Source organism: Diabrotica undecimpunctata, chromosome 5, assembly GCF_040954645.1.
Source record: "Diabrotica undecimpunctata isolate CICGRU chromosome 5, icDiaUnde3, whole genome shotgun sequence".
NCBI classification, from domain to species: Eukaryota; Metazoa; Arthropoda; class Insecta; order Coleoptera; family Chrysomelidae; genus Diabrotica; species Diabrotica undecimpunctata.
This window is the reverse complement of record NC_092807.1, coordinates 48,712,024-48,733,395: the sequence shown is the minus strand read 5'-3', so window position 1 is coordinate 48,733,395 and position 21,372 is coordinate 48,712,024. Positions and strand designations below refer to the sequence as shown.

Sequence of the window (21,372 nt, the reverse complement as noted above, 5' to 3'; positions counted from 1 at the left end):
TGATTAGAATCTATATAGTGGAAAACAGTTCATTTAGGCATTCAGTGAAAGAAAGGTACAAAATTTTGTTAATATAATTTAGTTAGTGTCATAACAATTTCAATTTTGAAGATAGTTTGTTTAAATTTTACATTGTCTATAGAATTTAATTAGTTTTATAAGAATATCAATTTAAAGATAGTTTATTTTAAATTTACATTGGCTAGGTTAGATATATATGTGTGTTTCATAATAGTTATAATAAAGATAATTTAAAAAAGTACTTACAAACTAATTCTTTGAGAACCGCGATAAAAACCCTATATATTATATTATTAAAAATACTCATTGCTCATCATCATTCAAACAAAACAACACATCATAACAATATATATATATATATATATATATATATATATATATATATATATATATATATATATATATATATATATAAAGAAGAAAGTGTCATGTTCTGGGAAGGCATTATGATCGGGGAAATAACTCCTTTGATTTACTACTCGCTGGTAGGTATGTTGACTAATAAGAAAACTAAAATAAGAGAAAATATATTTTCATGTACGATAAGGCACCTTCACATACTAGGAGACAGACCAGATTACAGACATCCTTAAAGCAGCAGATATTACTATTCTGGAGTGGCCTGTTTGCTCACCCGACCTAAACCCTATAAAGTATTTGTGGGATATGCTTAAAATAAGAATTACAGCTATCCGGGATAATCCACAAAACACCACACACCTAGTACAAGTTGTTCTCAAAGATTGGAGCAATCTATCACAGCAATATGTGACAATTTGTTTAGGAGTATGGGATTCCACGGGAATTAAAGTTTGCGTAAGATCTAGGAGTGGTAACACTGACTACTGGAAAAACATGAATAAATAACAACAATTAAAACATTATTCGATTTACATTGAAATTTTTTACGCTATTAACTAACACAAAAGTTTTTAATTTGTTAGTTCAAGAATGTATTTGTTTTCTTTAATTTTTTATGAATTTTTGATTAATGTTCTTTTAAATAAATATTTTTTGATATCGTATGCTGGTTTTTTAAAATTTGATTAAAATAATAAGAAATATCAAATAATTCCATATATTAGTTTCCATGTTACTATTATGTAGTAAAGCAGCATTTAAACTAGTTTAAGATGAATCAAGAAACAACCTACATTCTTCTCATTTTTTAATTCCAGTAAGTATTCTATACCACACATATTCATTGGATAGGAAACATATGAGCTAGTAAATCACTCTCTTGTTTAAAAACCTTGGAAAATTGTTGATCTCCCTTCTTTATTTTTGGCAGCTGAAAACCTCATGGTTGGAACCTCATTGGAACATGTTTGTCAGATTTTTTTGGCAGTTGGAACCAGCATTTATCTTCTTCTTCTTTTTATATAGACATGACTCCGTCTATTTTCCAATGTGCCTCCATTAGGTTGTTGTTCCATCGTTTTCGTGGTCTTCCTACTGATCGTCTTTCTATAGGGGAACCGTCTCTTGCCGTCTTTACTACTCTATTTGTTGCCATTCGGCTTATATGATCATTCCATTCTACTTTTCTATTTCTTACCCAGTTCTTGATGTTCTCCACTTTGTATCTACGTCATATATCTGTACTTTTAGCTCTGTCCCATAGTGTCTTACGATTAATTTTCTAAGCGTTTTTATCTCTGCTGTTTCTAACATTCTTTTTGTCCTCTCTGTGTCAGGTCTTGTTTCTGACGCGTATGTCATTATTGGTCTAATGACTGTTTTGTAAATTTTGCCTTTTGTTTCTTTTCCGATATTTTTATTTCTCCATATTGTTTCATTCAGGCAGCCTGCGGCTCTGTTTGCTCTATTCACCTGATCTTCCACTTCGGTTTCAAGCTTTCCGTAGCTAGACAATGTGATGCCTAGATATTTAAAATCCATCAGATGTTCTATTATCTGACCTTCTAGCTCCAATTTACATTTTAGTAAATTTGCTGTTGTAACCATACATTTTGTCTTTTTTGAGGAAATTAATATGTTATATTTTCTGGCGGTTATATTAAATTGGTGCAGCATACGTTGTAAATCATCTTAACTTTAAGAGAGTAGTATTGCGTCGTCTGCATAGCAGACCTTTTTAAGTAACAATAGAGGACTCGAGAATCTCCCTGTCGTATCCCATTGCCAGCATTAATAGGATCGGTTAGTTCTTCTTCTACTTTTACTTTTCTTGTGTTGTTTTGGTAGATATTTTCGATCGTTTTAATTATTCCTAGGAATAACCAGCATTTATTTATAATATATTTATTATATATACATACTTTCATCTTTTTCTTCCGTTAAGTTAACGCAATATCCCAAACCAAATCGTTAACTTCCGATTAACCTAACCTAACGACCGAGTTAAACAATTTAGGCTCTAAAGTTTTTGTAATACATTGGAATTCTTTATTATCTTGTTCTTCGAAATCGAAATTTAAAGATAATTAAAACCATCTGGAGGTTTAGGGACCATTAATCTACATCGTAGCTTACTGCTCGGACGGAGAACAGTAGGTTGGGGTAACTTATTACTTCCTTCTTTTCTTCTGGTTATGACCAGTAACATCAACAATTTTCTGAGATCTTTAACAAATACATAACAAACATTATACGACACCCAAGATTTGTGATGATTACAAAGTGCATAGAAAATAAAAAAAATTCAACTAGAAAGACAACGACAGGAATGAGTTTAATTTTTTTACTCGTGGATTTTTTAGGTCGAGGAATACGAACATGATAACGAAGATATTCCTCGAGTTGGTGCTCAGGATGGACCTTGTCTGCTAGAGTGTTTTATGTTATTTTTATTCAAAATCAGTCGAAAATCCTTACTTACGGGTTTTCGAGATTGCTGAACACGAATATTATGACGTCAATTATCCTCGAGCTACCTGGTGCCGAGGGTAAACCTCGTCTTCTGGAGTTTTATATTATTTTCATTCGGAATCAGTCAAAAGTCATTACTCTGAGGGTTTTCGAGGTCAATGAATACGAATATTATAACAGCGATAATTTTTAAGCTACTTGTAGCCCAGTTGTGAACCTCATCGTCTAGAGTTTATTGACCAAAAATTAATTATACGGTGATTTTTGGGGTTACTGAACACAAATAATACGACGGCGATGATCTCCAAGGTATTTGGTGCCCAACGTGGACTTTATCTACCGAAGTTTTTTGCTAATTTGTTATGTAAGATTTTTATAAAAGTGTGGTATTATTAAGAGTTATAATGAATATAATTTCTTGAATACAATTAAAAAAAATTCACCAAGTAAAAAAGATAATTTAAAAAAATAACTGTATCATTCAAATTTAATTTTTTCTCTTTATCTTGTTCTGTATGTATCAGATAATTAATTTTCTTTATAGTCCCTATATTCACCCATCACTATTTTTACGTACCACATTGCAAACCAGACCGTTTTTTCCATATCGACATCTTTATATAAAAAGAGTAATTTTTAGAAAACTAGAAACAGGGCAAGTAGAAAAATACGCACGTTAACTATGTAAATTGGAGAATATCTGTGTACTAGTACGTATCAGAAAAAAAGTACAAGAGCACATGTAAAAGTAAAAAGTGGGAGCTGCTACAGGAAAGATTATAATATGGATCACGTGACACTCCATCAATGTTACCACATGCTTAAATGCACCAAATTTAAAAAATCATGTTTTGGATATTTTTTGCTGTTTTATAAATAAAATTCGATGAGGTATTCTATGGTTATTTATTGATGAAATTCTTGTGTTTAGCGATCTCAAAAACTGCTTAAGTAATGACTGTCGACTGATTTAAAATTAAATTAACATGAAAGTCCAGGAGACGAGGTTACCCTGGACATCTAATACCTTGGAAACCATCGCCGTCATAATATTTGTGTTCATCAACACCAAAAACCCGAGTAATGACATTCCTGATTATTGACATTATGCACTTTTTTACAAAGTGCATAATGTTAATTTGACGTTTTTTAATTATCATAAATATTTAAAAATTGTCGTTGAATTGTGTGAAAGTTTGACAGTAAATAACATATAACCTTTTTTCCATAGCTAATGTTAAAGTGTTGCTATAACAACTGTTTTGAGTAGATAAAGTATCACTTTAACCGCAAGGGTAGATAAAGTGACACTTTAACAGCAAGAGTAGATAAAATGTTTTAACTTTTTTTTATTCAATAAAATTTACAAATTCAAACACATTAAGGATTAAATGGTATTCTTTCTCATACATCATCCTAAATTTTTGTGGCAACAATAAACTTTTTGCTTCCAACGCTGCATTTTCTACATCTGATGGCAGGTTTTCCTTTTCTTGTGTCAATTTTTTTCCGTCCATTTCGTATTTATTCACTTTGTACACAAAACGCAACAATATTCTCCGCAAAAACCAAAACGTAACATTTGTTTGACATTTGTTGACAGAGTAATTCATATCCCTAGCAACGGAGCAACACAATTGCGATTGTTGTGCTAAAAATTACAATTTTCTTTGAAATTCTATTTTTCACCTGAACTTGAAGTCTTGCCATAGAAAAAAATGTTGTATTGCACACGACGATAAAATCGCATTATCTTCTCGAGCATAATTAGCGTCTCGACTGACGTCTCGACGCTAAAAAACGCTCTAGAAGATAAAGTACAATTTTATCGTCTTGTACAATAAATAACTATTATTATCCTATATTCATTACACTTAATTTGTCAATTATATTTTAACTACATAAAAGCTATTCAGTTCTTTACGAAATATTCAACTGAATGAATTTAAATATAAAATGTACGAAAAAAGATAAGTACGTATCATATTTGGATTATTTATCGTCCTAGTTTAGGGAATGTGAATAATATTCACAAAGCATACAAAAAATACTTCAAATGGCTTCAATTTCCTTAACGATCTTCGAACAAACTGCATGTAAAACATATTCCAGTTTACTATATAATAATCCTATTTGTTTACTTCGCATCAACAGTAGCATAGAGTATACAAACATATATATGGCCAGTCTGTTGGTATAAATCAATTTGTCATATTATACGTGTCATAATTTTTCTCCATATCGTTGTTTATATATGTATAAAGCAAATTACAATTTATTACACAAACATTTTTAATTAAAACTTTGATTTATTAGAAATTTATTTAGAGAAAGGCTACCATAATAGTAAACTATACATATTTATTGTAGTAAAAATAAATATATAAAAAATATTATGCGAGACAAAAACTCAATCTGTAGACTTTTATTTACATAAACAAAGAGGCTATAATACAAAAAAATGATTAAGAATTTTCTGATACGTACAGGGTTAGCCACGCAAAAGAGTCCACCATTATATTTGGCAATATTTATAAGAATTTGTGAAAACGCTAAAAACAGGTGGGTTTTTATTCCAAAGAAGACATCTTTGAACAATAAAAATATCTGTCTCAAAAATATCAATAAAAATATACCATGTGTGGTACGTCATTAGATAGGTATTTTTCAACAGAAAACAGACATTCATGAGTTTTTTCCATATTAACTCTTTTAATTCTAAATTCTTTTAAAATGGTATAAGTTTATGGAAACTGTTACACTTCTTTAAAACCAAACAATTGTGTCAATTTCAAAGTTTACCTTACATCTTTTTCGGAAACTCCTTAGTGCCTAGTTCTTTTATTTGTTGAAATGATTTTCGTTTTTCTCTGCATATTTTCAGGAATTGTTTCAACCATTCCATCCTTGGCCTTTCCTTTCGATTACTCGTCTTAGTAGTCTGCTCTGTTCTATCATAATAATGTGTCCAAACCAGTTTAATTTTCTTATTTTAATTTTAGATCCTATTGGTTCCTGCTTTAATTCGCTTTTTATGTAATCATTTCTGATATGATCCATTTTTGTGACAGCAGCTATTTTTCTTAGTTCTTTGTTACTACCTTGAGCTTAACTTCTCTTTCTGTTTCTTGTTTTCCCAAAATCGTGTTGTTTAGTGCATAGTAAATTTTGTTTGCTTTCTTCACTTTGTTTGATATCTCCTGATCGATTGGTCCGTCTTCTGATATCACTACCCCTAAATATTCAAAGGTGATACCCTCTCAATTTAGTTTTCCTTACAGTAAAGTAGAAAATGATTTCGCTCATCAACTTTCTTTTGTTTAACTATCATACTTTTTGTTTTCTTTATGTTTAATGCTATTCTTTGTTTTCCTATTTTCTCACCCATATATTTATCAATTCTTGAATTTTTCCCTAGTGTCAGCAATTAGTACAATTTTATCTGCACATAAAAGTACGTCAAGTTTTACCGGTATTAAGTTTAAACATCGCACCGTAGTTTGCAGATGGTTTGTGGCCCTTTTCGTATTTTTCAGAATTTCATCCATTACTAGGATGAATAGTAATGGGCTGAGGCTGTCACTTTGATTTATTCTCTTTTTAATATTGAATTCATTTGATCTTCTACCATTGATTTGCACCATGCCAGTGACATTTTTTTTATTAGGTTTCTCAAGATGAATATATTATCTGTTGTCCCCCTTCCGCATCTAAATGCAGTTTGGTACTAGTCCAATTTTTCCTCTATTGCTACGCGTAGTCTTTTTTCTATTACTCTGGTATAGTATTTGAAAGTTACAAGTGACAAACAAATTGCCCTATAATTTTCACAAACTATTTCTTCTACTTTTTTGTAAATAGGTACCATCAAATTCTTCTCTCAGTCTTTTGGTATTCTTTCTGTTCTCCTTACCTCTCTCAGGATTTCTTGTAGCCATTTTTAACCTTCATTTTCTATCCACTTTACTCAGGATCAATGTAATCCGCTTTTCTTGTCTTAATTCTTGATAACCTCTTTTCCAACAAACACTTCCATAGTCAATTTATATTTTTCCAGTTTTGTTCGAAAACTTTCTCTTCTTATGTTACCTTTGGTTCTTCTTATTCTTGGGCTTCCTCGTATTCTTTGAATTTTTGTAAAGTATATATTTATAATATTTATTATATGTGTTTCTAAATTCAAAATTCCTCCAGCTAGTTGGTTTCGCTTCTTCAACGTTTAATTTTGCGTTGTCTCGATTTCTTAAGTATTTTCTTCTATCTTGATTTTCTTTTGATTTTTGGTATTGTTTCTAAGTTTTTTTTCTTATTTTTTTATTGCATCATTTACTTCTTCATTGACTGCCTCATCTCCGTCAGATTCCAATACACTGATTACTAATCAATGAATTACTGCTACTGGGAACAACCGACGGTTCATTTATACTATCGATGATGACGTGGTTTGGGTGGAGGTTGGCGTGGGGATGAAGTAGGGATTGGCGTGACGATTGGCGCGTGGCGATTTTCATTCTGAAGCGTGACCAACATAAAAAAAATTAAAAACGGTTATGATTCAAACCGCAAAAACGGAAAATTAGAAAGCAAATGAGGCTTCTTACATAGTTAGCTACCTCAAAGCTCAACGCGGTAAAGACTACTCAATTGCAAATAATCATATTAAGCCTTAAAATATGGAGATGGTAAAATGAGTGTTGAATAAAAAATCTACAGAAGATATGGCTAAGATTTCACTTTCGAAAGACATGGTAGCTCAGCTCATTAGAGATTTGGCAGGTAATATAAATAATAAACCTACATTTTGTCTTAAATTCTTAAATCTTGCAAATTTTTATTTAAAATTAATGACTTAACCGATGTAGCTGGACTCGGAATATTAATTATAATCGTTAGATATCCGCACGAAAACTTCCGCATTATTAGAAAAACTTCTTTTATGCATATTTCTGCAAATACATACTACTGGAGTCGAAATATTTGGTCTTCTAAATTTTATTCTTCAACTAATAACTCTATTAAAACCATCGCATACAATTGAAACAAACCAGAGTTTTACAATAAAAGTGACTACTAGAATGGGTCTCACTTATCACAAAGATTAAGAAACGCTGTAAATTTAACAACGTTAGTTAAATCAATTCTTTCATTCAGTTTGTCAATTCTTCTACGATTTTTTTTAAAGGAATTAGTGTTCCATGGAATTGTTTATCTAAATCTGTGCTTATTTTCCGTTTCGTTTTCTTTGTCCTTGCATGTTTCGTCATTGTTTCCGAGGCTTCGTATTATTTCTTTAACCCATTAGTTGCCAAGAGTAGAAGAAAAACAAATTTTCTGTTTTTATTGCATTTTATTGCTAAAATTATATCTAAATACTTATTTATCAAGTTAAAAAAAAATAAAAGTTCTTAGTTTTTAATAACAAAATGTTGCGTATACGCAACGATGGGATTTGCCAAAACAAAAAAAAATTATTTAATTTTTATTTACTGTGAAATATATATATATATATATATATATATATATATATATATATATATATATATATATATATATATATATATATATATATATATATATATATATATATATATAAACTAAGGAACACTCGAAGAGTGGTGGGTTTTTCGGTCAAAGTGGAGAAATAAAAGACAAAGAAGGTGGCTACTTCATCTATTTATTGAAGACGTTTCGCTTTCTGCTTAGAAAGCATCATCAGTTCATCTCAAAAAGACATGTAGCAGTCAATGATTTTAAATTTGTAAAAAAGCTTTTGATAATGGAACATTCAGAGATTAAGTTGTATAAACAATTGAAACTAGGTATAGTTTACAAATTAACAAACTTAGCACAGCAAACGAACATGTGATAATAATGCATGTATATAAAAAATTGTTGTAAAAAACTTAAGTAAAAAACATTAAAATTGATGTGTAAAGAACTAGAAAGATCATGAGATGCACTTCCAACAATGTATTATCAGTTAAATTTAAATTTGACTTTAGGTAACATTGTTAATTAGTTGAGATCAGCGAAAAGACGTGTTTCTCCTTTTTATCGTCTACGAAAAAGCGTTTGATCGAGTGAAACACACAGAACTCATAGAAACCCTAACACAACTTGGTATAGACCATAACACTGTAACACTTATTAAAAAACTATATTAGGATCAAATGGCGTCGATCAAAATAGACAATCGTCTGACAGCAGAATTGCCAACAAAAAGGAGAGTTCGTCAGGGCTGATACTTTTTCCACTGTTATTCAATATATTTTCCGAAAAGATCTTTCAAAATGCCCTCGAAAATATTGAAGAAGAAATAAAAATCAACGGAGAATACGTAAACAACTTAAGATACGCAGACGACACCGTCATTATTGCGGACAGTGCTCAGGGTTTACAACGACTTTTGAATGTTATAACCAGAGAGGGAGATAGCTTGGAACTAAATATAAACACAAATAAAACAAAAGTAATGGCTGTTACACGTGCACCAAATGTCGACATTAATATTTGTGTCTATAACAAACATATAGAACCAGTACAAAGATTCCAGTATCTTGGTTGCTGGATAACAAACGATCTTGACCACGAGGTCGAAATACATGCTGGTATATAATATGCTAGGTCCGCATTTCAACGAATGAAAAAATTCCTAATAAACTCTACGTTATCGTTGGATATCCGATACCAATTTGTAAAAACGTTTATTTATTCCATATTGCTATACGGAGTGGAAACATGGACTCTTGGAATTACAAGTATGAGGGGTATAGAAGCCTTTGAGATGTGGGTTTTTCGAAGACTGCTAAAGATCTCTTGGACAGAGCACGTGACCAACAACGAGGTGCTAAGAAGAATGGGTACTGAGAGAGAACTCCTAAATATTGTAAAAAACAGAAAAACGAGTTATCTAGGACATATTTACAAAGGAAAACAATACAACTTCCTACGACTTATAATGGAAGGGAAGATGGAAGGAAGAAGAGGTCCAGGAAGAAGAAAAAATGCTTCTGGTTGAAGAATGTAAGAGACTAGACAGGCATGGACACACATTCAATACTAAGAACAGCTCAAGATAGAGAGCAATTTGCTGTAGTTATAGCCAACCTTCAGTAATAGAGAAGGCACCTTAAGAAGAAGAAGATATTTTGTCTTGTAAAAAATAGCAAGTCATAGGCTTTCTCAAGGCAAGTCATCAGAAGAGAAATATTCATCAAGTGCATCCAATGTAAATGGACTTGAGTAGAGAAGCTTTCGCCTGCGATATTCGAAGATCTTTACAGAGCGTCCGAAGATCTGAAGGTGTTTAAGACCCTTATTTATTATCCCGAGACGACAGTACTCTTTCGTACCAAGAATTGTTGTAAGTAACTTAGTTTTACCCGTGCTAAAAGTTACTAGACGACCCTTTTTCTAATCTCATGCAATTACATCTCATTTGATAATAGGAATTAAACTTAATTCTTGAATCAGTCAAGAATTTGTTAGTTTAAACGAAAAAAGGATTGTTAAAAAAAAAATATATTTTTTTTTTGGAAAAGACCCTCAGACCCGCAAAAGTCGACATTAAAAATATTAGTCACTCGAAACAAATGTGGTACTCTAGTATACTGATGTAACATTTCTTCTATAGTTTGTTGACAATTATTTTGACTTTTTGTTCTTAGTTTAGTCAATTTTTCAGTAGCAGTATTGTCGATGGTTGTTTTTATATTTGTTTTATTTTGGATTGCTATTTTTAGTTTGTGTTTTTTGGTATATAAACAGTTAGAAGAAAATAAGTATAGCGTTAAATTAAGCACAGAATAATGATATAAATAACAGATATAATTACCTGACACTTGTCGTCTTCTTCGTCCCAACGAAATCTGCAGTTATATTTTTTATTGCACATCAGGTGTCTGTCAATACACGTGGCATCGTCACAGTCATATTCTATTTCCTCGTTACATTTCTGGTTTTTGCCTATAATAGAAATAACAAAAATTGTAAATCCAGCTGGTATATTTTAAAATAGCATGGGTACCATAAAAACCGGATACAATATAATAGGTTAAATTAATAGAATTGCAGGGAAGAGAAGGTTAGGTTATCAAAACAAACAAAATTTTTCTGCTTTATTTTTCTAAAAACATTTTAAGTTTTGAAAGCATATCAAAAATAATATTGTGCGCAATAGTTAAGTCGGTTATTGCTTTTTATATTTCATAAACAATAGACCGCAAAAAGTCGAGGATTACTAAAATATTTTAAGATAAAATTTTGAGGTTATAATGACCAATAATTGTAGCGCTTGTTCCCAAGATTTTGGTACTGATGAAAAGCAAATAATAGCATGTAACAGTTGTCGTTTAAGGATACACATTGCAGAAAAATACTCTGACTTGTCCACATCCGAGATATGGTCAATTATTTTGCAGAAACGTCTACTTATATACTTTTACGCTACCTGTCGTGATGCATTTAAAAGTGTTCCTATGTATGTATGAAGATTTGTCAGGCTGGAAGAAGAAATCACCAGTCATAAAGAAAAGATTACATACAAAATACAACAACGTATAGATAGAGCTCAAAATCTTATGATTTATAAAATTCCTGAATATAACTCTAATCTATCCATGGCAAAGTGTGCAGTTACAATCAAGCTAGACCAGTCAAAGTTATATGTAATGCTAACACAGTGAAATTGACTGTTAAGTCTAGTAATAAGCTTCGAAGTACTGTTTATAGAATATCAAAGGATCAAACTAAGAAGGAACAAGACGCTTACAAGGCAGCTAAAAAGGAACTAAAGAAAAAAAAATCTGTTGGCGATAAAAGTTTATGCATTAGATACCGCAGTAATGTTCCTATAGTTTGTGAAGTTAAACTACAAAAAAACTAGTATCCTTCCCATTAACAGTTTTTTATCAAAATGTTGGAGGCATTTGATATATACAAAGATTTCCGATGTCCTGAAAAGTATTTCGTGCTGCTTGTACAACATAATAATTTCAGTGGAGAGTAACTTGACTGATAACTGATTGTGAAATTAAATGTGATGGTTTTATTATCTACAGATGTAATAGATTTCAGAGAACCAGTGTAAAGTTTAATGAGTCACACGCTCAAAATTTTTATGAAAATATTGCATTGTCGCATATATAAACTTTGTGAGGGGATAACTGGTGATGAGCAGTTTGGTTTCCGAATCGGTATGGGTACTCGAGAAGCTCTTTTTTGCATGCGAATACTCTTACAAAAGAGCATTGAGTTTAGGAAAAATATTTACGTATGTTTTATAGATTTCGAAAAAGCCTTTGATAGAGTACCACATACATTATTATTTCAATGCTTATACTCAGTTGGTCTGGACACGTATGACATTAGATTGCTTAAAAATCTTTACTACAATCAGACCGCTTGTGTTAAGGTGGACGAAGACGTTTCAGCTAAAGTTTCTATTAAGCGTGGTGTCAGACAGGGATGTGTTATGTCACCGATGTTGTTTAATGGCTACACTGAATCAGTTTTTGAAATAGCGTTAAATAATCGCCGCGAAGGTGTTAAGATCGGTGGTGAAATTATTAATAGCATCAGATACGCCGATGACACCGCAATAATGGCAGAGAGTCTAGAAGATCTTCAAACCCTGTTGAATGCTGTAAACAACGAATGCACTGAAAAGGGCTTAACAATCAACGCAAAAAAAAAATGGATGGTGGTCGAAGAAATTAATATCGAAGTATTATGCAGTAGAAGTCTGTCGTTGACCACACGTCTAAGAGTATTGAAGTGCTACGTCTGGTCCACTTTGTTTTATGGATGTGAAACCTGGACAACAAAAAAAAAATCTTAACAAATTAGAAGCGTTTGAGTTATGGTGTTACCGTCGCATGCTCAGAATCCCGTGGACAGCACACATATATAACGAACGCGTGCTAGAGACCGTGCACAAAGAGCAAGAATTGATCAACATCATCAAAATGAGAAAGGTCCAATACTTCGGTCATATAATGAGAGGGCCTAAATATCGCTTACTCCGGTTAATCATTCAGGGCAAAATCGTAGGAAAACGTTGGGTTGGAAGAAAACAACTGTCCTGGCTGCGTAACATTAGACAGTGGACAGGTCGAACGGTCAAGGAACTGTTTCATCTAGCTGCCGACCGAGAATAATTTCATCAGTTTGTCAATATGACAATAGCCAACGCTTGAATACAAGCACGGCACACAAAGAAGAAGAAGTGCAAAGTTGAGTGGCGGTGGTGTACTACTGTTTGTTAACAACAAGATAAAATCACGAACCATTATTATTCGTGAAGATCGGGTTGAGCAAATATATATCTTATGTCAACTTAATGAAGTCAAGTTTGTGGTCCGTGGTGTTTACATACCTCCACAATCACCTCGTGAAGTATACAACTGGCATTGTTAAACTATGGAAAATGTAGATCTGCAATACACAACAATACATTGTACAGGATATCTATGTTTTTGGTGATAACGATGATGAGTTTGGTGTAATGGTACATTGTCCTGCAGGTCATTCAGCGATGAATATTGCTCAAGCCTTTGGTTTTTTAACATTGTATCAACATAATAATATTTCCAATAGTCGTAATATATTTTTGGATTTAGATTTTTCTAATATTAGGGAACTTAATATCTTAAAAGCAAGTGATCCCCTTGTAAATCCTAGCATCCATCATGTGGGTTATGAATGTTGCTTAAACCTCGATGTTAAAGAAACAAATAGCCATAAGTTGGTTTATGATGACTGTTTAATGATTTTCGGAATGGTGATTACATTGCGCTTAATAACTTCCTTGCTTCTATAGACTGGCAGGTATGTATGGTTAATGATGTTGAAGTTGCTACAAAATTATTCTATAAAGTTATCTCTATAGGAATTGCTTACTTTGTGCCATTAAAGAAATATAGAACTTTAACTTTTTCCAAGTTGTTCTCGTACTGATGATCATACTGATGATGACTGTATTAGATTTTTTCACCTAAGAGCTAAATGTAAACAGCTGTCTAAAATTTGCTTCAGCAACTATATTAAAGGTATAGATACTGGCCTAAGAAATGGCATTATTTAACCTCGTAGACGTGGCATTTTTCATGTATGGGAAACGCAATATTATATTGTAAGCAATGACATCACAAGAGACCACACCGATAATATTTAAATTTATAGTCTGGCTTTTAAAACAAAGAATGTGTATTTAGTTTAGTAATCAATCAATCACAATTTGCATCGGTCCGCGATACACAAAAAAATAGCTTCCCTTCGAAAATTAATTACGTTTTACGAAAATAAATATTACAAACAGTTTTTTCTACGTTTTATTTGATTTTATTTTTATTTTGTTTTCATGGAAAACAAGTTTATCACACACGCATCCACACAACGGCAGAACACAGTCTATAATTTAAGTTAACCCTAGAACACTAACCTTAATTTTACACTCCCGTGGACACTAATCATTCGTAATATTTACGATTTTTTTTTCAATTCCAAAAAAGTAAAACAAAAAATCAAGGTAAAAATTTAATTAATTTTTTAAATAAACAAAGGAACATTTATATGCCTAAAATTCACAAAAAAAATTCAAAAATTATTTATCTACGTTACAGGTAACAGTGATTACAATGAAGTGACGTCATTCTTCTTTTTTTGAAGAGACAAATGTAGCATGTAGTACGTTTGTTAAAAGGTTGATTAAGGTCAGCCACTTCCAAAGGAATTTGAACTAAATCGCCAATCAGAAGCTTCACCGAGCGTTGCACAATCGGCATCGCAAAACGCTTTTCAAGCCATAGTCGTGTGAGTTTTTGATGTAGATTTAACATAAAAGCCTTTCTCGTAATTGGTTGATGGTTATTTGTTGATAAATTAATATTATATATAATCCAAGAGTTTATACACGCTATGTTGATTATACTAAAGAATATACAAAGCCGCCATCTTCGAGTTTTTAGGATGCAACTTCGGTGGCATCATATTTGATCGAAAGTATCCACACCACCCTTTGTTTAGTTATAGCGCAATATTATTTTTAGTTTTTTAGTAGTTGGATATACAACTGAACCTTCCTGCATTGTCGATAAAAGTAGAACGGTTTTGTTCTTTTCAAATTTATACGACATTAACGTCTTCTCTCGGTCAAAGCAAAATCTTGAATTTTCGATTTCACTATTTTTAAGATTAATCATTTTAAGGGGTATCCCCCGTTTATTTTGCCGCAAAGTACCAATAATTGCAAGGTTGTAAGCAGGCTTTAAAAGACTATCTGCAAAGATTACTATAGTGAACCATTTGTCCATTGTGACGTTTCGGTCAACTTTCGTAAATAGTTTCAGTCAACTTTTAACATAGTATTTTCCTAGAGATACATCTTGACTCTATTTGTGTGCGTATGTTTGCCGAGGTAGGGGTGTGCGTTTAACATGTACGTGGTACCCACGTCGCAAGTTATCACAATTTTAATTCCGTACTTGACCGGCTTATTCGGGATATACATCCTAAAAGGGCACTGTGCCCTCAAAGCTAATAACTGTTCGTCAATAGTTACATAGCTACCTGATCGATAGGACTCTTTAAAATTAAAAATAAATTCCTTCCATATTTTCCGGATAGGGGTAAACCTATCTATTTTTTTTTTCTTTCAGTTCTTGTGGTTATATCTTCTCAATCAAACATCTCTCTACTATGAATATTTTTTGTACTCCAGAAAATATAAGGAGAGAGTGAAAATATCATATAGAATTAGTATGTTTAAAAACTTTAATTTTTAGACTTGGTTCTGATTTGAATATTGGTGTGCAACAGAATTTTTTCTAACATAAAATCGTTTATTAAGCACTGAAATACATCTAATGGTGTATTAGCATCTTTTGCCAGTCTATATGGTCCTTGAATAATATGCAAAATATTCCTTTTTGTAGTACGTTTCAGAAGATTAGATACAGTACACCAGCTATGACCATTTTTGCCTTTGAGACTAGTCAAATTGGAAGTATGTTGTTCAGATTCGTCCACAATGTTTTCGGTTTGTTGCTCTTCAACTTGTTGAAAACACACTAGTTTATTACGTTTTTCGTTTTGATAAGGCTAAGTTATTATTTGCTGAAATAAATGGTCTTGCTGGATGTCGGTTTCCACAGAAGAAATCTCATATTGAACTCTACCTGAAGTGCTAGGCATAGAAACAGAAGTAGTCTGGTTATTAGGCTTTCTTTTTTTCGTTATAGGACTGCTCTTATATAAAATCGCTGCTTTTATCACCAGAAAATTCTGGCTCATACTCCGATTTAAACGAACTGACACAATTTTACACTTTCTCTTCACTTTCTGAATTACTAGAAGTTTCGTCATTTGATTGCAGGTTACCATCATCTAATTCACCCATCAATATTTTTTCGGCCTCCAATTCCAATTCTAATTCGGTTAAGAGTCTTTTTTCGACAAATTTTATAGCCATTTTTTAAATAAATTGTCTGTGAAAAAAAAACTTACGGTAACACTAACCTTTTATAAAAAATACGAAGCAACTGCGATTTTGCGGTTAACGACTGCACAAGGAAAGGCAACTACACTGTGAATCTACAAACTGATTACCGAATCTACTCCAATACCTACGCTTCTACAATTCATGCAACGTTGCCAAATCTTAAAAGAATAATCAGCGTTCGTAAATTTTACAAATGGTTAGTGTTCTAGGGTTAATCATACATCATTTATATTTGTTTGTTAAATATCATACATATAAAATCAGAATTTGGTGTTTATTGAGAGTAAACTAAATGTAAGATCAAATACTTTCTATGTCGGGATAGTATTATAAGGTTTTTTTTCCTGTTTTTTTCCTCATGATTTACTATGGAATCACTAACGTGAGAATTTAACTGTCATCATGGCATGTGGTTATCTTTTGCCATTGATAATATGGTGCAATAAATTATACAATTAATTCAAGCTATTTATTTACACCGAAAAAAGATAAATAAAAAATTGTTTTTCCACTTTAGGTGGTTAATTCACAAAAAATGGGATTAAGTTCTCCTTGATCTTCTCGCTCGCTATTATTTGGATGTGCTTTTTTCTTTTTTTCTTTCATGCCACCAGGATGCAAAAAATGCTTCTTTTTGTTCAAAGATAAACTATCTGAGAACTTATCCAGGGCACACAACCATGAGCACAGAATGTGGTGAAGTGCATATATATTTTAGAAAAGATCAGATTTTTTACCTAATTTTTTGTTGAACCACCAGAATAGAGATAGGCTAAGAGTCAAAAACAAACACGTGTATACTTAACATTAAAAGTGTGTTATACAAATTCAATAAAAAGACATAACTTCACAAGATTCTTTATTTTTAGATTTTGTGTATTTTATTGATATATCTTCGAAAACAAAATAAAACTGATCAAAGACTGATATAAAACTTAAAGATTTATTTACTTTTAAATCCTTTGTAAAAAAATTTCGTTTCCTATTTGAGCAATCGAAAACAAATTATTTGATGTTTGGCGTAATAGGTTCGGATCGTTGTTTCGAAATCAAAGGTAACAGCGTAAGCATCGTATTTGTTTAGTACATAGCAATTTATTTGAGAATGCTTTAACAAAGATTTGAGCTTACAGAGAAATACATTACAACAGGGAAGTCAAGCAAAATTCATTTTATTTTGTACTAAGAGAAGAACATTTACGACACAATATTTTATACACATTTAAAATACAGTTAGACCCACACGTTTTTTATGTAAATATTTTTCATTCCTTGTCCTCCTTAAAGAACTTTTTATAATTTACAACTTTTATTTGAACAATTTTTCTCTAAAATTTATAAGAAACGCTTTATAGACAAAAACTATTTTTGTCACTTTTTACGATGGTTTAATAATAATAATAATAATTTAGCAGACTAAAATTAGCTGTACGTCTTCATGTAATTACCCTAACACCCTAAATACGTCTTCACATAATTACCCTAACACCCTAAATACTTGTATAAGATTGTTTCAGACATTTTTTTCTTGACTGGGGTAAACAAGTATAATGTGAAAAATTGTGAAAAAAACATTAATTTCACGTAAAAATCACTGAAAAAAAATATCCGTGAAAACGTATTAAGAGACTGAGCCGATATCAAGTACAAAATGACTGTACTCCCTTAGTGCTGTAACTAATTGTCGCCCTTAGTCTTTCATTACATTAGGTTCCATTTTAAATTCTATCCAAAGTTTAAAGTTACTTTACTAAATGATACAAAGTAGGTTTAGCCAGGTACGCATTTCAATTTTGGGTGGTTAACGATTGGTAAATAAAATTTTAAGCATAATTTTGTGTACCAATTTAAATTTAATCAGTTAATTGCATTTGTAATTGGAATTCAGAATTACAAATTTCTAAGTACATAAAGCCAGTGTTTATTACAGAGATTAGAAAATTTCTTGGAATTTTATTCAGCTAAAATAATAATGTTTACTTAATATCAAATTATCACTAGATGCGCTTCTGTGAGAAAAAAGTTTATTTGAAAAGAACTTTATCTTTCTTTTGTCGTTTATTTAGAACAGAAATCAGTGTAATAACTATAATTATGAGTGATACAGAAATGATTAGTGACGATGTCCTGTACATTCCTGTCACTATTTCAGGAAGCGAAGACGAGTCTGAACCTGAAAAACGCTCTGGTTATATTCATCTCACAAACGATGCAAATCGTGCTTAATGTTTATACCGGTAAGTACTCGTTAAAAATACTCTTTAGTTAACCTTCCTAAAACCGGGTGAATTTTAAAACTACCAGTACCAGGTGGGGCGACTTCTCGCCCCAGTAGTTTGGTTCACTTTTAAGTGCAAGGATTCTATGTATCTGAATATTTTTACCATTTTTTTACCTCTTTATTGTCTGTATACTTTGTTAAGTACCAATTCAACAAATTAAAAATCAAAGAAACAAGACAGTCACATTCAGAAACTCACCAAATAAACAGGCAATTTTAGCAGTTATCAGATATGACTTACTTAGGGCTAATTGCACTTTACAAATTCTTAGAGAGACAATCTCAACTAGAAAGTAATGCTTCGAAGAATCGAAACAAAAATATGCTAATAGAGGAATTATAAAAGTTCCCACTGTGTAATAGCAAGAATGGAATTTCAAAGATAAAGGAAACACATTACAATCATGTACAATCAATTGCTAATATGTAAAGAATGCAACTGCACATCATGGCAAGTAATTAGTACAGGCATTAGTAACCATTTTCCAAAACTTTCGTCTAAACTGATAAAATCAGATTTGTAGAACGTGAAAACACTCGATACCACGTGGATCGAATTCTCGCCCCAAATACATTTGCCCGAAATCCGACGAGAATATTTAATTTTCTGTTCGCATTATTTTGGGTTTTACTACCTCTTTGTGCTCTTAATACATCAACTACCAATGTCCTAAACCGTCAAAGCGATTGATTAAACTTAATTACAGATATTAATAAAAACGTTAGACCAGGGGCGAGAATACGCCCCACCCGGTATTAGGAAGGATAATCATATTTACATATTTACCGATTAATTAATTCATAAAAAACACAGAATTCCGAGCGGAATTCCTTAAAAAGTAAAATTATATATTTTTTCTTAGGTCTTCTTTCGAAAATGGCTAAATCAGAAGTAATCAAAAGACAGTTTTTTTGACACAAGTCAGATTCACTGTGTGCTAACTTATAAAAGATGGCCCAGGGTTACGAAAAAAAAAAAAAAGGATTCTGGTGCCCATCGAGTATTACCGAATTTTCATTTATCAGCTATACGGGAAACAATATATCATATGTATTCAGTGAATAACTCCAACTTTAAATAAACTTTTGAGTGAATTAAGAAACAAAGGAATAATCCCCAAGAGTCATAATACTACTTTTGGAGGTTTTTAAAATCTAATGGTTTTATGTTTAAAACAGTTAATAAACGGCAGGCTACTATGGAATCCAGCCGTTTAATAAAGTGAAGTTCGATTGTTTGTAGAGTCTAAAGTCTTTTGGGAGGGAAGGGAAGAACTTATATTATTGGATAAAACTTGGTTCCATACCCACGATATAGTTAAAAAATGTTGGACCGTTGGTAGTAAAAATTGCGTCATCAATGCTCCTCCCTGTAGAGGGAAGAGAATTTGTATTTTAAAATATGAAGAAGAATCAGGATGGATAGAAGATGCTTTATTACTCTCTGCTAAGAGTGTAAGTAATTGTCGCTTAGATTATCATCAAGATATGGACAGTATTTTATTTCAAAATTGCTTTGAGCAGCAATTACTATTTTATCAAATATTTATACAGAAAAATTTTTATCAAAACATGAAATATATTTTATGGATTCTTACACAAAAAAAAAACAACTTAGAGAACTATTAAAATTAGTTAAATGTGATAAAAATTATGTTATCGACAGGCTATCTGGGAGTTATGGCCATAAAGTATTAAGATTACCTCCTTAGTATTGTGTACTGAATCCAATAGAATTGTTGTGGTCTCAATTAAAAAGTAATGTTACGAAAAATAATAATTCTAAATCATTTTCACCTCTTGCAGATTTAATTAAAACCAAATGTAATAATATTACAGCAGATAATTGGAAAAAATGTATAGAGCATGTAAAAAAACTAGGAGAAAAATACTTATAGTTCCAAAACATTATACATAGAGTAGTTATAGAGTTAAACGATAGCGATGATAGTGTTACCGATTTAAATGTAGACGATAGTTAGGTTTAAAATTATTTTTTTTTGTATTTTTTGTATTTGAGTAGTATAGTCCTCTGTAATAAATACCTATATGTTTCCTGCAGTCGATTTTTTGAAGTTAATTAGTTATTAAATAATTAAGGTCAAAAAACATTTTTGCTTTTTTCGTCTATCAGCAAAAAGTGAAGCACTTTAAACAAATTTTAGAACAAAAGAAACTTATAAGTCATATACTTATAACTTTCAAAATGGCGTTTTCTAAATGTTCATATCCTTATTTGTTGCTTAGAAAGTTGCAAAATAAGTAAAAAATGTTGGTTTCTTATAAATGTTAATAACTTTTTTGAAAATAAACCTTTAACATTTATATTTTATGAAATGCTGTGTCTTATAGTGCTTAAAATATAATCAAAATTTGAAAGTGATGGGTGAAATAGTTTATTTTTTTAAAAGTTATTTTATTTGTTTATCCCAAATTAATTTTTTTTTGCAAGAATATAAGTCAGAAAATTATATAGTTTTAGTAATTGTAGGGGTAGTTTCTGGAAGAAAAAGACTTGTTCTATTATTTACATTAAACAAAAATTAAGAAAATTAATTTTAAATATTGCAAAATAATTTTGCAAAAACATGTCGATTTTCGGCTTATAAACAATTCAAATAACTTTTAAACCATTTTCTGTAAGAATATTATTTTTTTATATTTAAAAAGCCTGAATTTTTTTACAAATTCAAAAGTAAAAAAAATGTCTTAAAATAATTTGGGACAAAGTTAGCCTCTT

At 31.3% G+C, this 21,372-nt stretch overlaps 1 protein-coding gene across 1 annotated transcript in view; it reads right to left on the bottom strand.

The window, feature by feature from the left end:
* Neto (Neuropilin and tolloid-like) overlaps window positions 1–21,372 on the bottom strand; it is a 1,182,027-nt gene that overhangs the window by 284,058 nt on the left and 876,597 nt on the right. The window contains exon 8 of the mRNA XM_072533253.1: window positions 10,688–10,818. Within this exon, the coding sequence (XP_072389354.1) occupies window positions 10,688–10,818 (131 nt within the window). The remainder of the gene's footprint in view (window positions 1–10,687; window positions 10,819–21,372) is intronic.